The sequence below is a fragment of the Carassius gibelio genome, chromosome A1, assembly GCF_023724105.1.
Source record: "Carassius gibelio isolate Cgi1373 ecotype wild population from Czech Republic chromosome A1, carGib1.2-hapl.c, whole genome shotgun sequence".
NCBI lineage: Eukaryota > Metazoa > Chordata > Actinopteri > Cypriniformes > Cyprinidae > Carassius > Carassius gibelio.
Window position 1 is genome coordinate 6,834,924 of NC_068371.1, and position 23,998 is coordinate 6,858,921.

A 23,998-nucleotide genomic window follows, 5' to 3' on the forward strand; every position below is an offset into this window, starting at 1 on the left:
TACTTGTAAAAAATAATAATAATAATAACAGCAAATGAAAAAGAATATTTTTTTGAAGACTGCACTTTCCAGAGGCATCATTGTCAGTCACACACAGGTGATACAGTATATATTTTTTTCCACTAATTTCAGTAAAGTAACCTTTATGTTCAAAAGTAATAAAGACATTACAGTAATTTCTGCCTCTCAAGGAATACATTTTCTGAAACAGGACGTCCCCAATGAAGTATGCAGCAAATGCACCTCAGAAGGATAAATACACAGCAATGTGTGATTTATTAATGTCAGATAAGAGCTGAATATAATTTTTTGCTCTATGGGGTGATAATGCAGATGTGGTTTAAAGGGGTCCTATTATGTTATTTTCCAAAGTCTTGATTTGTTTTGGGGTGTACTAGAACAGGCTCTTATATTAGATTGTTCGAAAAACACATTATTTTTCACATATTTTACATTATTGCAACACCTCTCTCTCCAATCTGGCATGAACTGCCAAATAGTTCATGTATCAATTCAAAGCACACCTTCTGAAATACACCATGCCAGGATTGATTAGCTGGGCCAGTGTGTGTTGTGATTGGCTCCACTTTGTGTAAGGTTGGGAAATGTTAGCTTCAGTTTAAATATTGCATCAAAAACAAATCAATTTGACCAAGATTTAAACCCGGGTGATTGTAACCAAGTTTCTCTGCCATGGGAAAGCTAACATGTCTCTAGCATAGTGATAACACTTATTGCCTACTCTAGTGCAGCTGAACCAGAGATTGTCCCATTCGTCTGTATTTGTGATATCACAAATCCCGGAAAATATGCGTAGTAGTCCAAATGAGTCATTCGTCATAGTGGATTTTGAGCTTTGTAATTTAGCAGATCCTTTTTATGCTCAAACAGCAATAACACTAACTGAAGATGAAAAAGTAAAAAGCATAATAGGGCCTATTACTTTCTTGATTTTGTGGAGAGACTCACATACATCAGATAAAATTTTAGGCAGATGACTGTTATTCAATCCTTTCAGCACTTGGAGCTGTCCAATGTGCTGAATTTCCGAAATTTTTCTAATTAAATTCACTGTGTTCCATAATTGCAATGTCAGTGTGTGATATGACAAGAAAACGTGCATTTATTATTAAAGGGTTAGTTCATCCAATAATCAAAATGATGTCATTAATAACTCACCCTCATGTCGTTCCAAACCTGTGAGACCTCCCTTTATCTTCGGAACACAGTTTAAGATATTTTAGATTTAGTCCGAGAGTTCTCAGTCCCTCCATTGAAGCTGTGTGTACGGTATACTGTCCATGTCCAGAAAGGTAAGAAAAACATCATCAAAGTAGTCCATGTGACATCAGAGGGTCAGTTAGAATTTTTTGAAGCATCGAAAATACATTTTGGTCGATGTAACCAGATCTTCTTGAACCAGTTCACCAAATCGAACTTAATCATTTAAAATGGTTCACGTCTCCAATAAGCAATAAGCGAATGTAAAAAAGATATTCAATATTTTTTTATATTTCAAAAGATATTTCAATATAAATAGCTTCCGTGATTTTAATGGGAGTTTTTAAGAGTGATTTAACTCTGGCTATGAAGTCAGTGATAATGTTTTTTGATAATATAAATGTTCTTTCCTCTCTTTCTGTACCATGAAAGTGTTATAATTAGTAACTTACAATGTTTTTATTAAATTCACATTAAATACAAAGTCAGTCATATTCAACATATTTAATGGCATGACAACCATATCTGGTAGCTACCTAAGTAAAAAAAAAATGGGGGGGGGGGTTATGTATAGTTAAATTATTACAAATTGCATTTACTTATACATATTTGAGAATCAAGATATTTCAGGATGTAGTTAACATGTTTAGGAATATTTTGAATAAAAAGGAAAAAATAAATAAAACGTAAGCCTATGTCACTTATAAAGTTCCATTGTAGCTGCTGTGTGTCACATGACAAGCACAAGCAATACAAAATTATTTAACTATTAAACATGATGAAACATTCATTTGAGTTTTAATGTGTATAGCTTTCTTAGAGATTGCAATGTTACATTACATGGTGTAAAATGACTTAAAGAATAATACTGAAAGTAGGTCAACATGAATTTTTAAAGTGTGCCCTCTAAAAGTGCAAGTGGCCCCTGCCTGCCCCTCCCCCCTCCCCCCTGTGGTCTACAACCGCAATCCTTTCTGAACGCTGCCCTACCATCACAGTTCCCCAGCACAATGAGGACTGTAACTCTGTAACACGCAATCTCAGTGACTTATAAATGTGAGGGTCTTCAGAGCGGAAGTCAGCTCTTATTTGATTGAGGGGTATCATTATTTATTGTAGTTATGTAACTAGTATGTATATTGGTCTCTAAATATGTAAATTATTTACTTGTACATATGATTGAACAAGTATAAACTTGGTTGAGATGTGTTAAGCTCTGGGTTCTGAAGAGGTGTCAAAACCACCAATCATTCCATTACAACAGTGCACTCTATGCAGGCCCTAGTTTACACACAAATAATAATGCACATACATATTTGCAAGGTTGTGGTTTCCTATACTTCTTACCAGCCCTCTTTGGTGCATGAGAAGAAAACTTACCTTATTGTTAGAAGCATAGCTATCAATAATGATGGTGATAATAATATCATACTCACTTGAAGGCTTGGGCCAAAAACAGTAAATATGTCATGCAAGTACACAAGTGGTCAAAGAAAAGAGCACATGTGTGGGTATTTGGACCAACTGCTAAAATCTCAAAATTTCTGCCTCCATGTGACCCATTAGATATGAAGTAAAACAGCTTTTAGGCCAGGGGCTTTAAAGGGGCCGGCAATTTTAAAGGCTGTCTGGAACGTTCGCCACCTGAAAAATCCCACAATGCACCTCAAAAACTATGTTGCATCGGCACTCACTATTTTTCACCTTTATTTAACCAGGAAAGTACTCGTTGAGATTAAAAATCTCTTTTTCAAGAGTGTCCTGGCCAAGATAGGCAGCAGTACAACCATACATACAACACAGAATACACAATAACATAAGACAACTAAAATAGCAGATACAACAACCACAAATCCTTAGCATATCATGCAGAACAACTACAGCCAGATGTGGCTGTTTCCAAGTCAGTTAATATCCTCTTAAAAGTAACCAATGAGACAAGCTTATTAAGTTTCAAATTTTTCTGTAACTTGTTCCATGCAAAAGGAGCAGCAAAGTTAAACGCCTTTTTCCCCAGCTCAGTTCTAACACTTGGTACAGACAAAAGAACAAGATCCTGGGACCGAAGATTGTAAGTCCCTATATCTTTTACACTGATGTAGGTCAGAAGGTAGGATGGAAGAAGACCTAAAATAGCCTTATATATAAAAACATACCAGTATGCTCCCTTACTGGAAATAATGTCACATTTCTAAAGCGTGAAACACAAACCACATGAGTCAACTCTGTAGATATAAAGACATATGATAGAAGAATTGAAAAGAGAGACCTTTTTTATGTTGTTTATTAATTCATAAAGTGATGTTCTACTATGTGGTCCGTTATTAGTTGAACGTTATCATGTCAATGGAATTTGAGTGATCACTGTCCCAACGTGCAGTGAGTCAAGACAGGAAACTTACCAGTGACCAAATCTGTGTACACTATATACTGATTCATTTGCTCGGGAGCTAGGGAAGCTGATTGAGATGCACCTAAAGGAATCCAGCGATTGCTGTAACTAAGCTGAATAACAAGCATAAACCATAACTAATAAAACGTTAAGACAATAAACAATTGCAACAACATATGTGTGTTTTTCAAGTCTTCTCCAGATAATAAATAAAGTATTTGAATGATAAAGTGCTATCTGACATAGCATTTATTACAGTAGCTACAGAAGTTACAAAATATATAATCTGCCTTATTCTGTGATGAAAATTTAACATTTTAAGACATTAAAGTTTTTTTTCAATTTGACAAATATTATTATTATTATTGATTCAATGTTATCATCATTATTAGTATTATCATTATTATTACATTTGATATCCCCCCCCCCCCCCCCACTTCTGAAATGATTGACACGCCCCTGCCCTGAAACATAACTGAATATAAAATGTCAAATCAAATAGGTTATGTTATCATATAGGTTTTGTGGCTCCATATGAGTTTTATTCAAAATCACTCTTTTGATGTTGATATTGTTTTAAAATATTGATATGACTGCTGAAGCATATTTTGTATTTCTGAAAGTACTATACATTTCTGTATTTCTTCATGTAGATTTCTTTATTCTTTAAACATTTAATAAAGATAAATTATTTCAATTAATTATTGTTTGATTAGCCCTGTTTTTCAGGGTTCCTGCTATGAGAAACAAAGAGATTACAAACTGCAAATCGCACACTGAGAAGTTGCTGTCACTAACTTTTTGAGCCCGGTCTGATGAAAATGCAATAGCCTGATTTTCGGTTTCTATTTCGGATGCTATTTATAAATTGACTTTGGTGTGCATATGATATGCAGTTTTGGTTTAGTACATACAGTTTAATACACACCTATCCCCATACCCCTAATCCTAACCATTGCATATCATATAAACACCACAGTCAATTTCTGCGTATAAATAGTGTCAAATATAAATAGAAAACTCATGGTACAGAAATGCATATTCATGAGATCGAGTTGAACCTTGTCTCATATTTGAAGAAGTTTGCTTTATTGATTCTGTTATGTTTATTACTGTTAAGCTGCCTTTAAACAATCTGAATTGTAGTGCTATATAAATAAAGGTGACTTGACTTTGCTGATAAACACCTAGTTATTATATGAAGTCTTCACTCACTCTCAAAAAATATATAATTATTGTTATTTTATAATAAAAATAAAATGTAAAATCAGAAAATGTACAGATAACATTTAATAACAAAATTAAAACTGAAAACCTTTTTCTATTTTGCTCATATTTTATTTCAACTTTCAGCATTTGTAAAAGTGATTTACCTTTTGTGAATATGTTTTGCTTTATGGGTAATTACATATGTAAATGTGTAATTCTATGAAGATGAAGATGATAATTCTATATGTTCCAAGTTTGTTTCATGTTTGTGCGTGCATACTTAATGTGACCCTGGACCACAAAACCAGTCTTAAGACAAAGGGGTATATTTTTTAGCAATAACCAAAAAAACATTGTATTGGTCAAAAATATAGATTTTTCTTTTGTCAAAATCATTAGGATGTTAACATCATGTTCCATGAAGATATTTAGTAAATTTCCTACCGTAAAAATATATCAAAACTTAATTTTTTATAAGAAATATGCATTGCTAAAACTTCATTTGGATATCTTTAGAGGTGATTTTCCCAGTATTTTTTTTTTTTGTTTGTTTTTTTTTTTGCACCTCAGATTCCAGATTTTCAAATAGTTGTATCTCAGCCCAAATAATGTCTGTTCCTAATAAACCATACAACAGTGGAAAGCTTATTAATTTTATTTCAGATGCTTTATAAATATCAATTTAGAAAAATTAACACTTATGACTGGTTTTGTAGTTAAAAAGCATGCTTGAGAAAAACATGATCACATCTTGGATCACATCTTGGCATTGGGATAGGCAGAGGTCAATAGTCTATAAGAGACTTCAGTGTGAAGGCAGATCTTTCCATTCTTACTCATCTCACACTGATAATTCTCCATAGGATCCCACTGAAATGAACAGGAAATGCATGACAACCTTAGTAAAATATATTTAAAAAACATTTATTTCATACTAAGTATAGTTCAAATCTATTAACATATTTACTGACGCTCGAGACTTACTGATATACAAATTCTAATTACATTCTATTTGGAGTAATACTTCTGCACAATGCATACTCAATATTAAGCCTAAAATGTTTTTTAATTTCACTATTATAAGGACTGTATGATTTCTGAATAATATCTGTCTTTAAATCCAAGATATTTAAAGTGTACCTTAAAAATAGTTGCAATAGTTCCACTTTAACTCAATCAAATATACTTCATTATATCTTTATTTGGACTTTAGTTCTACTTTCGCACAATTAAAATGCATCAAGCATAACATTTTGCAGATTTTGTGTATACCAGTTTACTATACCAAAAGTACAATTGCAGGGTATTTTTATTTAGTGCATAAATATGTAAATGTATCTGTAGTACTTAGCTGGAAATAAATGTATTTCAATTACATTTTAGCATATTTATTTTTCACTAGGGAAAGTTTGAAAATTTACAGAAAACAAATAATAATATGGATACCTTATTAACATCCGCTGTGAGCATCTCTGCACTCCAATCAGAACCTAAATATGAATAGATGCAAGTAAATTGAGAAAATAATGCAGGTCTGAACAAAGGTACTTCAGCACACATTAATATATATATATATATATATATATATATATATATATATATATATATATATATATATATTATAGACCAATATTTATGTATTAAGATTGCACTGACATTTTTATGTATATATATATTTTTAGGTTGCCATTTTTTAAGTGCAAAAAAAAACAATGTAGGAAAAAAGATGTCAAAGAAATGAAGAGTGAATGGTTTACCTGTAGTTTGAGCCCGACAGAAGCAGAACACACAGACGGAGGACAGGAGTGAAGAGAGGAGAACACACACCGGACACACACTGAACAGCAGCGTCCAGCAGAGCACACAGTCAGGAGGAGCGGAGGGTTCAGAACAGGAAGTCACTTGTTCTAGATTAACACAAATGTATCAATGAATGTTAATAAACATATTTTTGTTCTAGTCATTTTGATTTTTCACAGAGGAAGTTAAAGTTCTTTAGAATTACACAATGTAATAATATAGAATTTTTTTCTTACCTTCCAGAGAGATGAGTTGTGCGGTTTCCATAATAATACACTTCTGATGAGGTGATGATGCCTTTGTCATCTTTGTTTACCTTATTCTTTAGTTCTGCACAGTAGTACAGTCCCAGATCAGAGTCACTGATGTTGGAAATATGTAGATCATAAGAATTACTGTAGCGGTTGTAGATAGAGCTGAAACGCTGAAGTAACTTCAGTTCCCATTTCGTAAAATTTATTATGAGAGAGGGTTGATTTTCATGAGAGCAGTTTCTTATCCATACAATGACTACACCAGAAGTTAGAGACTGATCACAGTAGAGAGTGATGTTGTCTCCTGGTCTGACTTTCATCTCCACTTCTTCTCCATAGATTCTTGTCTGATGGAAGAGTAAAACTGTAAAAGAACAAAACAACTTTAACACTTCAAAATGTACAATATATTCAAAAATATTTCTACAAAATATTCACAGTGGTGACACTGTTATTAAAAAAGCTCTTAAAAACGACTGAATTTTTCTTTTTTTTCTTACACATAAGCATGATGAGAGCAACTCTTGACCTCTCCATCTCAGTGAGTGATTGTGAATAACTGACACTGGTGAGGATCTTAATGCAAACTTCATCTCTCATCTGATTGGTAAACATCACTGGAAAGTTTTACCTAAAATGGCCTGCATCATGAGGGGCTGGCAGTAAACTGATTTACTGTTTGTATGTAAGAAGTATGAGAAGTTTTACACAGTCACCTTAAAAACTTTTTTACTCTGATTTGGCTTTGTGATCAGCCAGCTGCAGTTCATAAAAATGCAAATGTTCAAGATTACTTTAAATTATTTTCAACAATATATTTATTTCAGACATGCAGATGTCCTTATTTGAGACATTTTATGCTTTACATTTCACGTGCAATTGTCCAGTTCATGCCTGTCATGAATGTCTAATATTCTTAATCAAAGTTTACATGCACAATTAATGAGGTTCTTTGTTTTATTGTAATAGGTTCAGTTTAACATCGAAACATCAAGGAACAGGAAACCCACAAGTTTTTCATTCAGACCGCTCACATTTCATTTGCAAAACATCATGAGACTCTCTCTTTCCATCTCTTGGTTGATCATTGGTCACAAAGCACACGTTTCCATTATCTTTGTGTGGTTTTGAGTGTAGGTTATAGTGCATATTTTGAAGGAGAGAAGTACTTGCTCAAACAATTTCTGCTAATGCTCTATGGTTAAACTGACACTGACAGATGTCCATCAAGATTAAATTAGCTACGTTAAATTATGAGACAGAAACATATGATACAGTCTTTTGTGTAACACGGTGTAATTTAACTAAATATAAGTGAAGATCAATAAATCATGTCCAACTACAAAATATAAGTGCAATGTTAAAGTCACAATCTGCACAGGGACACAAAGTTTGACGATCCAAATTCAATATATTTCAGGGGTAATCCAAAGCCATAGCCCATAAACAGGCATAAGGTCATAAACAAGGTAGTCAGTCCAAACAATTAGGAAAGAAAACTTAAGACAATAAGGATGATCAGGAAATCAGGCAAAGATATCAACTACAACAAAGGGACCAGAATACAAGGCTAAGAACAGCAGAGAGACACTTTCAAGACTAAGCAATGAATGAACGGGGGGGGGGGGTGATAGATACAGTGAGACTGAGACTGGAGTGAGACTAATTGGGTGATAGATACAGGTTTTTGCAATAGATGCTGAGTCCGTGCAAAGGATCACGGTATATGTAGTCCAGGGTAGAATGGCAAGAGTCAGGGGTGAAGTGCCCTCTGGTGGAGTACATGGGCACTCCAGCTGGAGATCGTAACAGTTAGCAAGACTTACTGGTCCTTATGGATCAAATAGATTTATAGGAGTGCATAAAGAACTGTTTTTTTTTTTTTAAATTAAAGGAGAGCAAAGAGCCATGAATATGCCCAATTCTTGTTATGATAAATCTTGTGCTGGACAGAAAATTATAGTAAGGGCTGAAACCATAGCAAATTTTTCCCTTTTTTAGAATACCTCCTCAAGAACAAATTACAGCCTACATTAAATTTACTCAGTGACCATTAGTTAATTAGTTGATAAACCTGTGGGTCAAAAATCTATTCTAGTGATGATATTTGCCTGAGGTTTGCAATTTTTTATTAATATTTGAAAATGATTAAAAATAATATTAAAATCTGAACATGTGGTGTAAATTGTTAAATATGTCTGTGAGGTCCTAATAGAGATGTCTCTTCTCTTAATACGTCTTCAAACAAACAGGAAGCACAATCATATATGCAATAATGCAGATGTTGTTCAGTTGTTCAGCACTGTGTGCTGTCCACTGTGCTGTAATTGATACATACTCATCCATCAAAGGGTATTTTTGAAGTCTGCAGATGCAAATCAAGCCTTTGCAGACATTGCATTTTACACAAACCCACCACAAAAGCATTTCCAGACACAAACTAACCTATGTCCTATCTACATCTCTCTCATATGCACACAATCAGTAAACTGAATGGAAACATTTGTGGTTAAGATGGTTATCTTTTTACATGAGAATGAGACAAGACCTATCTTTGAGTGTAAACAAAGACATTTGGAAATAGGGTTTAAAAGAAAACCTTTTTATTAATTTACATCTACTTGATTTCAAATTTATTTTAAATGTACTTAAGAATCAATTATGCACCAGTGCGAATGATAACAAAAAAAGGAAAATAAGGAATGTATCTTACTACTTATGAGCAACTAAAATGAGCAGGAATGTAGTTTTTATTTTATTTTATTTTTTGGAGACAGCACTCAAAACTCAGGTTTTGCAGCCGTGCATACTTTCCTGCTTATAAAAAAAGCATTATATATGTCAAATATGCATTATATACCTAATGAAAGCATTATATGATCATCACAGACACATTTTAAAGGGGTCATATGATGCAGTTAAAACATTTTCTCTTTCTTTGGAGTGTTACAAGTTGTCCGTGCATAGATAATATCCCTAAAGTTGCAAAGACTAAAGTCTCAAACCCAAAGAGATATTCTTTATTTAATCAAAGAGATATAACTTTTGTTCTCGCTGTAGTATTGTTGCTGCTGCCGCCATGTTTGAAGACGCTGTTTGATTTGTTGTGAAAGCGAAACTACTTTGTTTGGCCTTCTAAAAGAGGATATCCTCTTTGTCATGCCTAGAGCTGATCTGTGCTGGTCACTGAGAAAATACATTAACTTCATGCTTTGGATCTCCGGATCAGCTCTCACCGTGGACAAAGTGGAGTCCAGCCTGGGATCATCAAATGTGTTTGAGCAAGCTCCTTTGTCAAATCCACCGACCACGCCAAACTCAAGTCCTCCGGACATTCATCACTTTTGCCCGCCATGTGTGATGCTGTGTGTTGCGATGTGAAAGCGAGACTATTGTTTGGCCTTCCAAAAGAGGACACAGTTAGACATCAGTGGTTAAGTTGTTGTAGGAGCCATAGGAGCCAGCCATATGATATTTATGTTTAAGTTAATTTAGTGACCCCTGCTGGTGAATTATGATATTGTGGTCTTGAAAGGCCTTGGAACAGAATGAGTTAAATTGCACACCTGTGCCAATTAGTGGCAGACAAAGGAGTTTGAACTTGATGTTGGAAATGAATGGACGCCAGCAGGCATATGGTTTTCAATTTATTTACTTGTGGATTATTTATCAGTTAAATCACATTTTATTTTTTACTGGAATAAACCAAGAATATATTGAAACCCCTGAGGCGTCTGAAGTGACTTACTGGAAGGCACTACATAGTTGAAAACCTCTGCTATTGGAAAGTTTGATTCAAGGACTTCTAGGAATACTTGAAAGACTGGGAGCAGCGTTCTCTAAAGTTTGTGAGTAAACCGCTGAATTGGACCGGGCCGCTGAGCTCTTACAATGACTTTGAACATGAGCCAACGTGTTTACACCATAAACATAAATTGATCTCATTGATGTGTTGAACTTTGGAGTTGATCCTTGAAAAATGTCTGACGAAGAGACTGTAGAGCAGGATTCGTCTGAAGAAAAACAACTGTTTAAGTTAATTGCAACACGAAGGGGAAAGCTTGGTGTTTTAACACGCAAACGAAATGAAATTAACAGTCTTATTGAAGCAGGACAGGACAAAGAAACTGTCAGGAGACAAGTTAACTCGTTTGATGGATTTTTTGCTGAGTTTATTAGTTTACAAGCAACTGTACAACAATTAATAAAAGATGAATATGAAAAGGAGGCTGATGATTTAGACTGGTACCAACCCAAATATCACCTTTTCAAAAGCTTCTTAGATGATGTCACGAACTGGCTCGAGGTTGATCAAGATGATGATAATGAGAAAGACGAGCAGGACGATATTGGTACTGTTAAGCCCCAAGATAGCGCATCTCAAGTAGCGCACAGTGTCACGCATAGCTGCAAAGCGACAAGCGCTCTCAGTGGCGCATCACGAGAATCTCTCACGCATCTAAAGGCTGAAGCAGAATGCGCGGCTATTAGAGCAAAGGCACAGGCTTTGAATAATAAACTTGACCTTGATATTGAAGAAGCAAATATTATTGCAAAATTAAAGGCACGAAGAGAGAAAATGGTCATAGATTCCGAACTGGCTGCCGCAGAGGCAAGGGTTAAAGTATTCAGGGAAGCTGAAGAACAACGTTCAGTGTCGGGCGAATATAAATACGGTACACCGACCGAATATAACCTCCCTGCAACAGCACAAAGACCAATGAAATCCAAGAGAGAAGGATCAGCCCCTCGAAGTGACCCTAGGCAAACTTTAGGTGCACAACAAAATGTAAACTCGAGCGTTTCAGTGCCAATAGAAAGAGCGATTCACCCAAATGGCTATGACAAAAACGTCACTGATATTTTAAAAAGTCAAACTCAAATCACTGAAATGTTAGTGAAACAACAAACACTTTCTCTTCTGCCAGATAGAGAAATTCCCATATTCGATGGTGATGTTCTTCAATATAGGACATTCATCAAAGCATTTGAGCAATGTGTTGAGAGTAAAACTACAAATATGGATGACAGGCTATATTACTTACAACAGTATACAAGAAACCAGCCCAGAAACCTTGTCAGTAGCTTCATGCATATGGATCCTACCGTTGCATATAAGGAAGCTAAAAGGCAGCTCGAATACCATTTTGGAAACTGCTATAAAATAGCATCTGCTTACATGAATAAAGCCTTAAACTGGTCAACCATCAAACCAGAGGATGGAAATGGGTTGCAATCATATGCTCTATTTTTACATAGCTGCTACAATACAATGCAAGACATTGATGGATTAAAAGAGCTTGAAAGTTCCACTAATTTAAGACTCATTGTGTCTAAACTCCCATATAAGCTGCGAGATAAATGGCGAGCAAATGTGTGTAGCATGCAAGATAACAAACACAGAGCAACATTCAAAGACTTAATAGACTTTATTGATAGACAGTCCAGAGCAATGCTTGATCCAATATTTGGTGACATCCACATCTCAATGGAGAGCAAAATAACGTCAAGACCTAAACCACAAAAACCTATCACCAAACCTAGTGGGAGGACCAGCTTTGCCACTACAGTTGCTCAAGCATCTGAAATAAAAAAGAACGAGTCACAAAATGAACACAAACGGAATGCAAATAAGTGTTACCTTGAAAGACCTTGCTTATTTTGTGAAAGAAATCACACATTTGAAAATTGTGAAAAGTTTAAGTCCAAACCAAATAGTGAGAAAATAGAATTCCTGAAAACAAGCGGGATGTGCTTTGGTTGTCTAACAAAGGGACACGTTAGCAAAACATGCAAAAATAGAATGAAATGTGAAACATGTTCTCTGTCTCATCCAACTATCCTTCACATTCATACTGGTAAAGTAAAAGATGTAATTAAAGATGACTGCATTGTAACTGGAAACAAACCATTGAGTAGTGCCATGGTATCCGTAGAAGATGATGAACTAATGGAGGTCGGTCAATCAAAACAGTGCACTCTTGCTATTGTGCCAGTGAAAGTAAAGGTCTCAAATTCTGACAAAGTCATAAATACTCATGCATTTCTGGATCCCGGTAGCTCAGCTACATTTTGTACTGACTCACTGAAAAGAAAGTTAAACGTCTCTGGTAAAAACACCACAATACTCTTGTGTACAATGGGACAGGAGAAAAGTGTCCACAGCAGTATAGTCTCTGGCCTTGAAGTCAGCAATATGGAAGGCCTGCTGTATCATAAACTCCCAGAAGTTTATACTCAAACAAAATTACCAGTTTCAAAACGACACATACCAACACAAAAATCACTAGAGAAATGGAAATACTTACATGAGGTGAAGATTCCACAATTGGATGCTGACATTGAGTTGTTAATAGGCACAAATGCTGCAAAGCTTATGGAGCCATGGAAGGTGATAAACAGTAGAGGTAATGGGCCATATGCTGTTAACACACCCTTAGGATGGGTCGTCAACGGGCTCATGCAAGAAACAACATGTCAAATGCAAGGAAGTCACTCATGTATTGTAGTTAATCGCATATCTGTAGCAGATTTGAATGACTTGTTGATTAAACAGTATCATCAGGATTTTCCAGAACTTGCAGCTGAGGAGAAATCAGAGATGTCAGTCGAAGACAAAAGGTTCATGTCTATGATGGAAAGTTCAAAGGAACTGAGAAATGGGCATTATTACTTACCGTTACCTTTTAAAGAAAATGACGTAATGATGCCAAACAACTACCAACAGGCACAGCAACGTGTTATGTCTCTGAAAAGAAAATTTGACAAGAATGAACGATATCATAGAGAGTATACTGCATTTCTAGAAGGAATGCTTGAAAAAGGTCACGCAGAAGCGGTGCCAGTTGATGAACTGGAAACACAAAGTGGAAAGGTGTGGTACATTCCACATCATGGAGTGCACCATCCAAAGAAGGGCTCCCTAAGAGTTGTATTCGATTGCTCTGCATCCTTCCAGGGAACATCCTTGAATAGCAAATTAATACAAGGTCCAAATCTCACCAGTAATCTGGTAGGTGTCTTGTTGCGTTTCCGCCAGGAGCCAATCGCCCTTATGGCAGATGTGGAAAGCATGTTTCACCAGGTAAGAGTTATGGAGAAGCATGTGGACTTTTTGCGCTTTCTATGGTGGCCAAATGGTGACACAGGATTACCTTTGAAAGAACACAGAATGACAGTGCATTTATTTGGGGCAACATCTTCACCAAGTTGTGCAAGTTTTGCCCTCAGACAAGCTGCCGAAGATTTCAAAGATCTCTTTTCGCCAGAAACGGTGGAAACAATTAAGCAAGATTTTTATGTAGATGATTGCTTGAAATCAGTGCCCACTGAAACTGATGCTGTGATGTTGCTAAAAGAGCTTGAAAAGGCTTGCTCAATGGGAGGCTTTCGTTTGCACAAGTGGATAAGTAACAGCAGAACAGTACTAATGTCCATCCCACAGGCAGCCAGAGCAAAGGAGGTCAAAGACCTTGACTTGGAATCCAATGATCTTCCTACAGAAAGAACCCTTGGCATACAATGGCACATAGAAAGAGACAAACTCACTTTCGCAGTGAGCCTGAAACAGCAGCCATATACTCGAAGAGGAATACTGTCCATCATATCCTCAGTATACGATCCTCTTGGCTTTATCTGTCCATTCGTCCTCACTGCTAAGAACATTCTGCAAGATCTTTGCAAGCTCAATTTCGCCTGGGACAAAGACCTACCAGACCACTACATAGAGATGTGGCGTGAATGGATGGCAGGTCTAAGTTGCATTGGGGAGCTCAGTGTCAACAGATGTCTCAAGCCAAAGAGCTTTGGTCCAATAACATCTGCACAACTACACCACTTTAGTGACGCATCTGAAAGTGGTTATGGCTGTGTCACGTACCTTCGTCTCACAAATTCAAAACTTGAAGTGCACACCTCATTTATAATGGGGAAATCACGAGTTGCACCACTGAAACATACTACAATGCCAAGAATGGAACTCACTGCAGCAGTTCTTGCGGTAAGAATGGATAGAATGATCAAAGCAGAGTTACAACTTGCTCTTGAGAACTCCATTTTCTGGACAGATAGTACATCAACATTGAAGTACATTCAGAATGAGAACAAAAGATTTAAAACATTCGTGGCCAATAGAGTGAACACAATCAGAGAATTTACCAAGGTAAAACAATGGAGATACATAAACACTAAACAAAATCCAGCAGATTGTGCATCTCGTGGTCTCAAGGCCAGTGCTCTTCTGAATTCAAAGGCTTGGCTAAATGGTCCAGAATTCCTCAAATGTCATGAATCTGAATGGACAAATTCCGATATTTTCACACAAACGCATGAAGGTGATGAGGATGCTGATGTGGAAGTGAAGAAGGACGTTCTCATCATGAACTTAATTGTAAAGGAAGAACAAAATCCTACTCATACATTCATACACTATCACTCAAATTGGAACAATCTAACCAGAGCAGTAGCTTGGTTACTTAAGCTAAAGGACGTTCTCTTGCAACTAAGTCACAAACGAAAGGAAATACTTACCAACACAAGTAAGAACTCAAATGCAGAGAAAAAATGTCTGATGGAAAGAAAAATGCAAATCGTCAAAAAAATTTATGAATGTACAGCAGATTACTTTAGAAGATGTCAAAAGAGCAGAAAATGCAATCGTACGTTTTACACAAATGGAGGCATTTCCAGAAGAAATCGAAACCTTGCAAAAAGAAAACACTCACGTCAGTCGTCAGAGCCACATTCGTAAGCTTGATCCTATTCTGCAAGATGGTATACTTCGTACAGGAGGGAGATTAAGCAAAATGGCTATGCCAGAGGACCAAAAACATCCTATGATTCTTCCAAAACACCATCATGTGTCCAAACTGGTGTTGAAACACATTCATGAACAACTTGGCCACTGTGGAAGGAATCACATGTTAGCCAAGCTGCGACAGCAATACTGGATTCCAGCAGCAAATTCCCTTGCTAGAAAAATACGGTCTGAGTGTGTGTTCTGCAAACGCTTACATTCAAACCTAGGAGAACAAAAAATGGCAGACTTGCCAAAAGAAAGAATAACACCAGATTTACCACCATTTACCTTTGTTGGAGCAGACTTCTTTGGTCCAATTGTAGTAAAAAGAGGACGCAGTGAAGTGAAAAGATATGGTGTCATCTTTACCTGTTTCACAACTCGAGCAATACATTTGGAAATAGCCAATTCACTTGACACTGATTCATGCATCAATGCAATCCGCAGATTCATATGCAGACGAGGGCAAGTGCGTCAAATAAGATCTGACAATGGAACTAACCTGACATCAGCTGACTCTGAACTAAAGAAGGCCATAAAAGAGTGGAACCAAAACCACAAACTCCAAGTTTCTCTGCAACAAAAGGGCATAGAATGGATTTTCAACCCACCTGCCGCTTCACACTTTGGAGGAGTATGGGAGAGGTTAATAAAACAGGTCAAACAAACACTTCTATCACTAACAAAGGATCAAATTCTAGATGATGAATCTCTTCACACTTTCATCTGTGAGGTAGAAGCCATAATGAATAGTCGCCCACTTACCACAAATCCGGATAGTCCAAATGACCTTGAACCTTTAACGCCCAACCACCTTTTACTTCTTAAAGGGCAACCTACATTACCACCTGGCTTATTTCAGAAATCAGACACGTATAGTAGACGTAGATGGAAGCAAATACAATACTTAGCTGATATATTTTGGAAAAGATGGGTTAGAGAATATCTTCCAAACCTACAAGAGAGACAGAAATGGTTTAACAAGAAAAGAAACTATGCAAATGGTGACATTGTGTTAATTGCAGACCCTACTGCCCCTAGGGGATCTTGGATGTTAGGGAAGGTTATTGACACAAAGAAAGATTCAAAGGGAATTGTTCGTAGTTTGACTTTAAAAACAAAGACAAGTGTTATAGACAGACCAATTACAAAGGTTTGTTTATTGATGGAAAATGACATGTAGATATGAATGACCAATGTATATGTGATGATTACTTTACCTTGTAAGAACTTATATGTACTGATCTTTACAAGCGCACAATGGACCAAGGACTATTCGAGCAAGAAATTTCTTGCAACGTGCACACATGCGCGTATACACATAAATACACACTGAAATTGACCTTTGAATGCACAATGCCTCTTGTGGCATAATGGACTCATGTTTTGTTGTTTACATTATATATTGAACAAGAAGGACTCTAAAAAAGAACTATTGATGAACTTTAATTCGAACTGATATTGTTGAATTGAATTGTATGTATGTTGTATTGTATACGTGTGAATGATTCTGATTATTGATGATTTGACAAATTTATCTTTTCTGTGTATATTATAATGTATGGCTCCATGTTTTCTGTTTAGTTATTATTGTACCTATATAGCCGGTAGCAATAAGAGGGCCGGTGTGTAGGAGCCATAGGAGCCAGCCATATGATATTTATGTTTAAGTTAATTTAGTGACCCCTGCTGGTGAATTATGATATTGTGGTCTTGAAAGGCCTTGGAACAGAATGAGTTAAATTGCACACCTGTGCCAATTAGTGGCAGACAAAGGAGTTTGAACTTGATGTTGGAAATGAATGGACGCCAGCAGGCATATGGTTTTCAATTTATTTACTTGTGGATTATTTATCAGTTAAATCACATTTTATTTTTTACTGGAATAAACCAAGAATATATTGAAACCCCTGAGGCGTCTGAAGTGACTTACTGGAAGGCACTACAGTTGTATTTACAACACTATTCCAGAAATATTCAACCCAAATATTCAGATGTGTGCAGTTCTTTTTTTTTTTTTTTTTTGGAGGGCTGTTTCCTGGACCAGCAGCCTACAATGCGTCTGTGTTCAAAGGATGTTTTTATAAACTTTGCAAGGACAATCTGGTGGTTCTGACTCACAGCCTTTATTTTGTAGATTGAAAGAATTTGCCACTGATTCTTCAAACACGGGTTTTAAGCAGTTTTTTTTTGCTCCTAGCACATTCATGAATACATGCATACATACTGTACACATCTGTCATGAAAACAGAATCAAAAAAAGAAACAAATAGTGAGACTTAGCAATAGATAATGTGTCTGAATCTGGAACAGTAGATTGATTTATGTACAGATTTGTGCAATTTTACTCTATTTAGAACTGTTTAAATAAGGAGATATGCATATGTATTTACATAATACTTGAGAAAGGCAATAATTTAAGATGTAGAATGATTTAAGGAAATTAGTTACGTAACACAGGTAATGAGTCATACTGCATGTTACCTGTTTAAGCTGGAAATGGCATGGGGGAGGGGATTATGCCTAGATGTTCTAGTGCACAGAGTAGCGTCTGCCTGAGGGGAGAAGAGCAAACAGATTGTGTCTGGGGTGAGAGGGGTCTTTGATGATGTTACCTGCCCATTTCATAACTCCGTTGTCCGTTGCGGACTTCTTAAATCTGATTTGTTGACTGACTCAAACCAGAAAGTTATAGTAGAGCACAGAATCAACTGAATAATAGCTGAGTAAACCTGTGTCATCTGTGCCTATGGCAGGTTGAAATTTTCACAATGGAGTCTTTATCAGTGTCTCACTTCAGATCCTGAGAGATGGTTGTGCCCAGGAAACTGAATGACTCCACATGACAGTCAAAATACTCTCCATGATAGTGAGTGGAGGGAGAGTGAAGGGGGGGGGGGGGGGGGGGGGTTCTCCTGAAGTCCACAATCGTCTCCACAACTTTGACATACACGTCATCAAACTCACCAAACAAAAAAAAATTCCCTTTAGCCTTTGTTTGTGTTCGTATGTTGGTTATTATTATTTATTTGCTCGAAGGCATCTAGCTCACAATAATTCACGCACTAGGGAAGTTTCCTTATGGCTATCAAAATAAGGTTTGAGTTCATTTTAAGATTAATCTCTCATATAAACAATTTTTTTTTTCTTTTTTTTTTTTTCTTTTTTTTTTTTTTTGAAAAGTCTGGCATAAGTTAGTTCTGCAGTTTATCATTTAAACACAGTTTTAATATTTGGCATTTTTCAATTATTCAACAATAATCAACATAAAATTAAAGGTCTGGATGTTTCTTTAATTTAACCTTCTGTCTGTAAGCAGACTTGTCACCGTCCTGGATGAGGCCGACGACAGGAGCTTGACAGAGGGGTCTTTAGAGGTGCAGTCATTTGTGTAGAGAGAGAAGAAAAGTGGGGAGAAAACACAGCCCTGAGGAGTGCTGATGGTGTTGGATGTGAGTTCTTCCAGCCTCACTTGTTGCTGCATGTGTATTCTTTAACAATAACCAATATAACTGGTCTGGATATTTCTTTAATTCAATCACAGTCCCTTTTCTTATATCTTAGCTGTTCACCCAAAATTAAAATTTTATGAACATTTACTCACCTTCAGCATATCCAAGATGTACATGAGTTTGTTCTTTATCATACCTGCAACAAATATTTGTTTAGAGCTATATTTGACTGTTTTCACTTGTACGCAGTGCTTGATCTGTGCAAATTTCTTTACTGATTCAGCTGAGCAAAAAAAAATTCTTATGGTTATAGACCCATATTATGAACCAAGGTCTTGTATTTTAGAAGCAACATTTAGGAATACATTAAAAGCATCTTTATTGTGAATCGTTTTTTCTAACAAACATGCATCTTTTCACTTTAAAAGATGTTTATTGATGGACTGGTGTCATGTGGATAACTTGTGCTTTATTAAGGTGTTTAAACTCTCATTTAAATGGCATCCATTCACTGGAGAAATCCATTGGTGTGCAAGTGATGTCATCTCATCTACATTTTAGAAGGCGTAAATTTTCAACAAATCTTTGGGTGAACTCTTCAAGAAAGTCTCCAGGCTCTGGGTCTCATTTCAAAAGGCTTCTCTATCGAAAGGTTGCACTTGTCAGCTGCATAAGGTAATCAATAAGTCTCATTTCAAAAGTACCCGTTACATTCCAAAGTAAGATAGAAGATGCAGTAATTAATGTCTCACATGTTCAGCATTTGGAGCTGTCCAATGTGCTGAAGTCCTACTTAATTTAATTCACTATTCTGAAGTTTTAAGGACAGTGTGTGATGTGACAAAATAATGCAAATGTATCATTTACCGAAGAATGCCTAAAATACATTCCCTTTCTATCTTAAACAAATAACCTAGTAAATGGAAAATCCATTAGATATTATTGTCAGTAAAACAGCGTATAGAAAAATTGTAAAGGAGGTAATTTCATTACATGTATTACTTTTTTTCTAATTTTACCACATCTTTTGTGAATAAACCTTTCTTAAATAACTAGTCCTTAAAGCTCATCTCAATATTCCTGTAATTTCAGTTAATTCACTAATTATTTCTCTAGAGATCCAATGTTAACAGTAATTATGAACAAGTTCAGGAAAAACCTGAGATCAAAACTGCAACATCAGATCAGAACATCAGAAAATGAACTGTTTTGGACGTGGCTTGGATTAAACATTTTTAAAAGGCGATAAGTGTGTTGTCACAAAGCTTAACATAAGAATAGCATGCACCCATATAACATTCTAGCTTAGTTTTTTTAGCCAAAAGGTGGCGCTGTAACCTGAAAATGCCTATAACTGCACGTCAAATGAAAATGATTTCAGATACAACTCAAATACATCTAAAATTGTAATTAAAACGCCTGATTATACTCAGAGGTTTAAGTGTCATTTAATACCATCTGTGGTCTGGGTTTTTTTTCTGTTTTTTTTTCTTTCTTTCTTTTTTTCTCTTTTTTTGTAGTAGTAGTATCTGAATAATTTCCTGATTATCTGATTGAGGAAGTATATACAGTACACTTACATTTATTAACACGTTGCAGTTAACTTTTTTCAACATGCTTCTTTCTGTTTTTGTCTGTTTTCACACTTTCATGCACATGTCCAGCATGCAGCCACACCAGATTAAACACAAACACTTGATGTTCATGATGTTCACTGTTGCATGCTCAAGTGGAAATATTTGGGGTGTGTACTCTCACCTTCATTTTCTTGAACAGTACAACCTGAGTCATCAGTACAAAGAAAAAAAAATACATTGCTGAGGCTAAATGCAAACATATTAAATTAACCACTGCCTAGTAACCATTTGTTAGGTGAATCAAGTTGAAAAAACAACAATGCTGTTCATTATATCACACTAATACATTTACACTGTAACGTTAATGTTAATTTTAAAAAATCAAATTAAGTCAAATGTAAGAACACTTCTTATTTTTATTTAAGCATAAACATTCTGAGAATTCATTAAATAGTATGTTCTTTGTCTAGAACATAACTTATGATACATCAAACATCAACAAAACCATCAATACACTAATAAAAATAAAGTTTTTTTTGGGGGGAATAAAACCAAAATTGGATGCCATAGGAGAAAATGCCACAAAGAATATAATTTGTCTCATTATTCTTAAAACCATCCGGTGCAAATTACTACTGAACAACATTTCTTTTATGTTCTGTTGGCTCGGACCTCAGAATAAACACTAAAGTCTGAACTCTGAACTGTTTTTTTCTTCAGCTTTTTCCGCCGTATGGAAGGCATCTCCAATGAAGCATAACATAATTCACCACCACCCTGGAAAACATGCATTTTTTTAATATATTAATATTTTTTTTTAATCTGTTTTCTTCTATATATTATATTATATTATATTATATTATATTATATTATATTATATTATATTATATTATATTATATATAATTTATTAGGTAATATATTATATAGATATAATTTATATAACTTTAAACTATCAAGCAAGTGTACATTTCAAGTGTAAAATACAATACCTCAACAAATCTGTTCTCAGTTTGTGTTTCAGCGACAGAATCTAAAGGAAAATAAAATAACGTAAGAGTCAACTTGGTTCAGATCAAATTAAGTGAGATTTAAAATTGTACTTCACAAGCTCAATTGACTGATCAAAGGCATTATATAAAGTTTTCATTACGGTGACTGTGATATTTTACCATTTTTATGTGATACTGTATGAAAGCAAATCTAGAGCTGTGATAATATCAGGCACATTATAGCTGTAATGTAATTGAGTTCAGGAGTGAAAGATCACCTGTAGTTTTCCTCTGACAGATGCAGTACACACAGATGGAGAAGAGGAGAACACACACTGGACACACACTGAACAGCAGCGTCCAGCAGAGCACACAGTCTGATGCAGGAGGTGTGGAGGAGGTGTTGAACCGCTCAGAACCAGGACACACTGGCTCTAAATCAAACATAAGCCATTTATAAACAGTCTCACAATTCATTTAAGATACATGTTTTATTTTATATATTTAATTAATATATACATTTTATTTTAACATCCTATTACAATAAAAAATGTTGTTAAAGAATTAATTCACAATGATCCATTTAATTAATAGCAATTTATATACTACTTGATCTATGAATCAAATAGACTCTTTATTATTTGCTGATGTAGTTATCATTAATGAATGGTTTTAACTCAGGATTATCTGTGCGTTAGTTAAGAATTAATTCATGCACATTAGTGCACCCATAATGTAATGTTATGCCATAACATTTTTATACCTAATAGATGCAGTTTCCTGCAGTTCTAAGTTTGACTGCAGGATTGTGTCAGCATAAGTACGGTATATGTGCAAGACTTTTCGTTAACTATATTAAAAATATTATGAAAATAAAAGAAAGAAGTTCTTTAACAAAAAACGAATCAACATGAACAACAGTGAAAATTTTTCTCACCCAAGACAGATAGACGAGTTTTCCAGTTTCCATACTCGTACTCAGATTTTTTATTTATGATGCCGTTTACATCTTTACTTATTTTATTTTCTGTTTTCGCACAGTAGTATATTCCCTCATCAGAGACACTGACATCTGTAATATGTAGATCATAGGAGTTACTGGAGCTGTTGAGCACGAAACTAAAACGTGGAAACATCCCCAAGAACAGGTTTTCAGTCTCTATTAACAGAGATGGTTGATGCTCATGTGAGCAGTTTCTCAACCAAACAATCAGTGATCCTAATGGTATGACACAGTCACAGTAGAGAGTGATGTTGTCTCCTGCTTTAACTCTCATGTCCACTTCTGCCCCAAAGACTCTCTGCTGTTCACAGAACAAAACACCTGCAAAAGAAAATACAAGTTCAAACACATTAAAGGGGACTATCAATCGAATCAATACAATGGCATAAAATACAAAATTTAAAAACACAAATACGGACGTACACACAAGTATGATGACTGTAACTCTTGCTCGCTCCATCTCAGTGACAGATCAGGATGAGGACCCTTAGTGTGAATGGTCTGGTTCATAGTGGTGGGAGGGGAGTTTTTTTTTTTTTTTTTTTTTAAACAAGTAAAAAGCTCTTTTAGGTTTTCTCCACCAATTAAATAACTTCTTTGGCAACTTCATTTTGAATTACTACACATTTCAATGTAACAGAATGTTAAATAGTTTGTATATGTTTCAATATGTTAAAGTGCTCATTTTTTTAAAATACAACTGTGTAAAACTTTAAAAGAGGCAGAGAAGCCATATATTTAAACATGATCTTTTTTTTGTTTATTATTTATTATATATTTATTTATTAAATTTTTTGACAATATTATTATGTTTAATGTGACGATGGAGATGACCTAAAGTGCTGATCGTCATTATGGGTTTCCTATATTGCATATTCCAGCTACATGGCTATTTTTTCATTGGTTTCTAAACCTCCAAGAATTAATGTACCTGTGTTTTGTTTATTTGTATAATAAGGCATTTACTTGAAGATGTTTCTTGTTGTTAGAAACCTATTTTTGTTTCTGGCTGTAACCACAAAGTGTTCCATTCACTTACTAGTGTGCGTAATCATAAGCTTGTGGTTTTCTGTTTTAGCTTATCTAAATTGTGTTTCAGCTCCCAGAAATGGTAGAAGAACTCACTCCACTTCAGAGAAATCCAGCCTTAAATTCTTTGCAGCAGTAGACTGAATTATGAGTGAAGAAAATATGTAAATAGAATAAAAGAGTTTCAGCACCAGAGACAGTGAACAGCATGATGACAGCCATAATTAAACATGCTGCTATGTTCAATGTATTTGAGGAAAATTACACGGTTCTG

At 35.4% G+C, this 23,998-nt stretch overlaps 1 protein-coding gene across 8 annotated transcripts in view; it reads right to left on the bottom strand.

Moving 5' to 3' along the window:
- LOC127970172 (uncharacterized) overlaps window positions 1–23,096 on the bottom strand; it is a 139,979-nt gene extending 116,883 nt beyond the window's left edge. For 4 of the 8 annotated variants that reach the window (XM_052572855.1, XM_052572943.1, XM_052572776.1 and 1 more), the window contains exons 1-2: window positions 22,630–23,096; window positions 21,971–22,126 (exon numbers count right to left, since the gene is read on the bottom strand). In XM_052572855.1, coding sequence (XP_052428815.1) covers window positions 21,971–22,126; window positions 22,630–22,662 — 189 coding nt within the window. In that variant the 5' untranslated portion in view covers window positions 22,663–23,096. The remainder of the gene's footprint in view (window positions 1–21,970; window positions 22,127–22,629) is intronic. The other 4 variants (XM_052572602.1, XM_052572685.1, XM_052573086.1 and 1 more) reach the window with 1 other exon arrangement.
- Window positions 23,097–23,998: the final 902 nt, after the last annotated feature.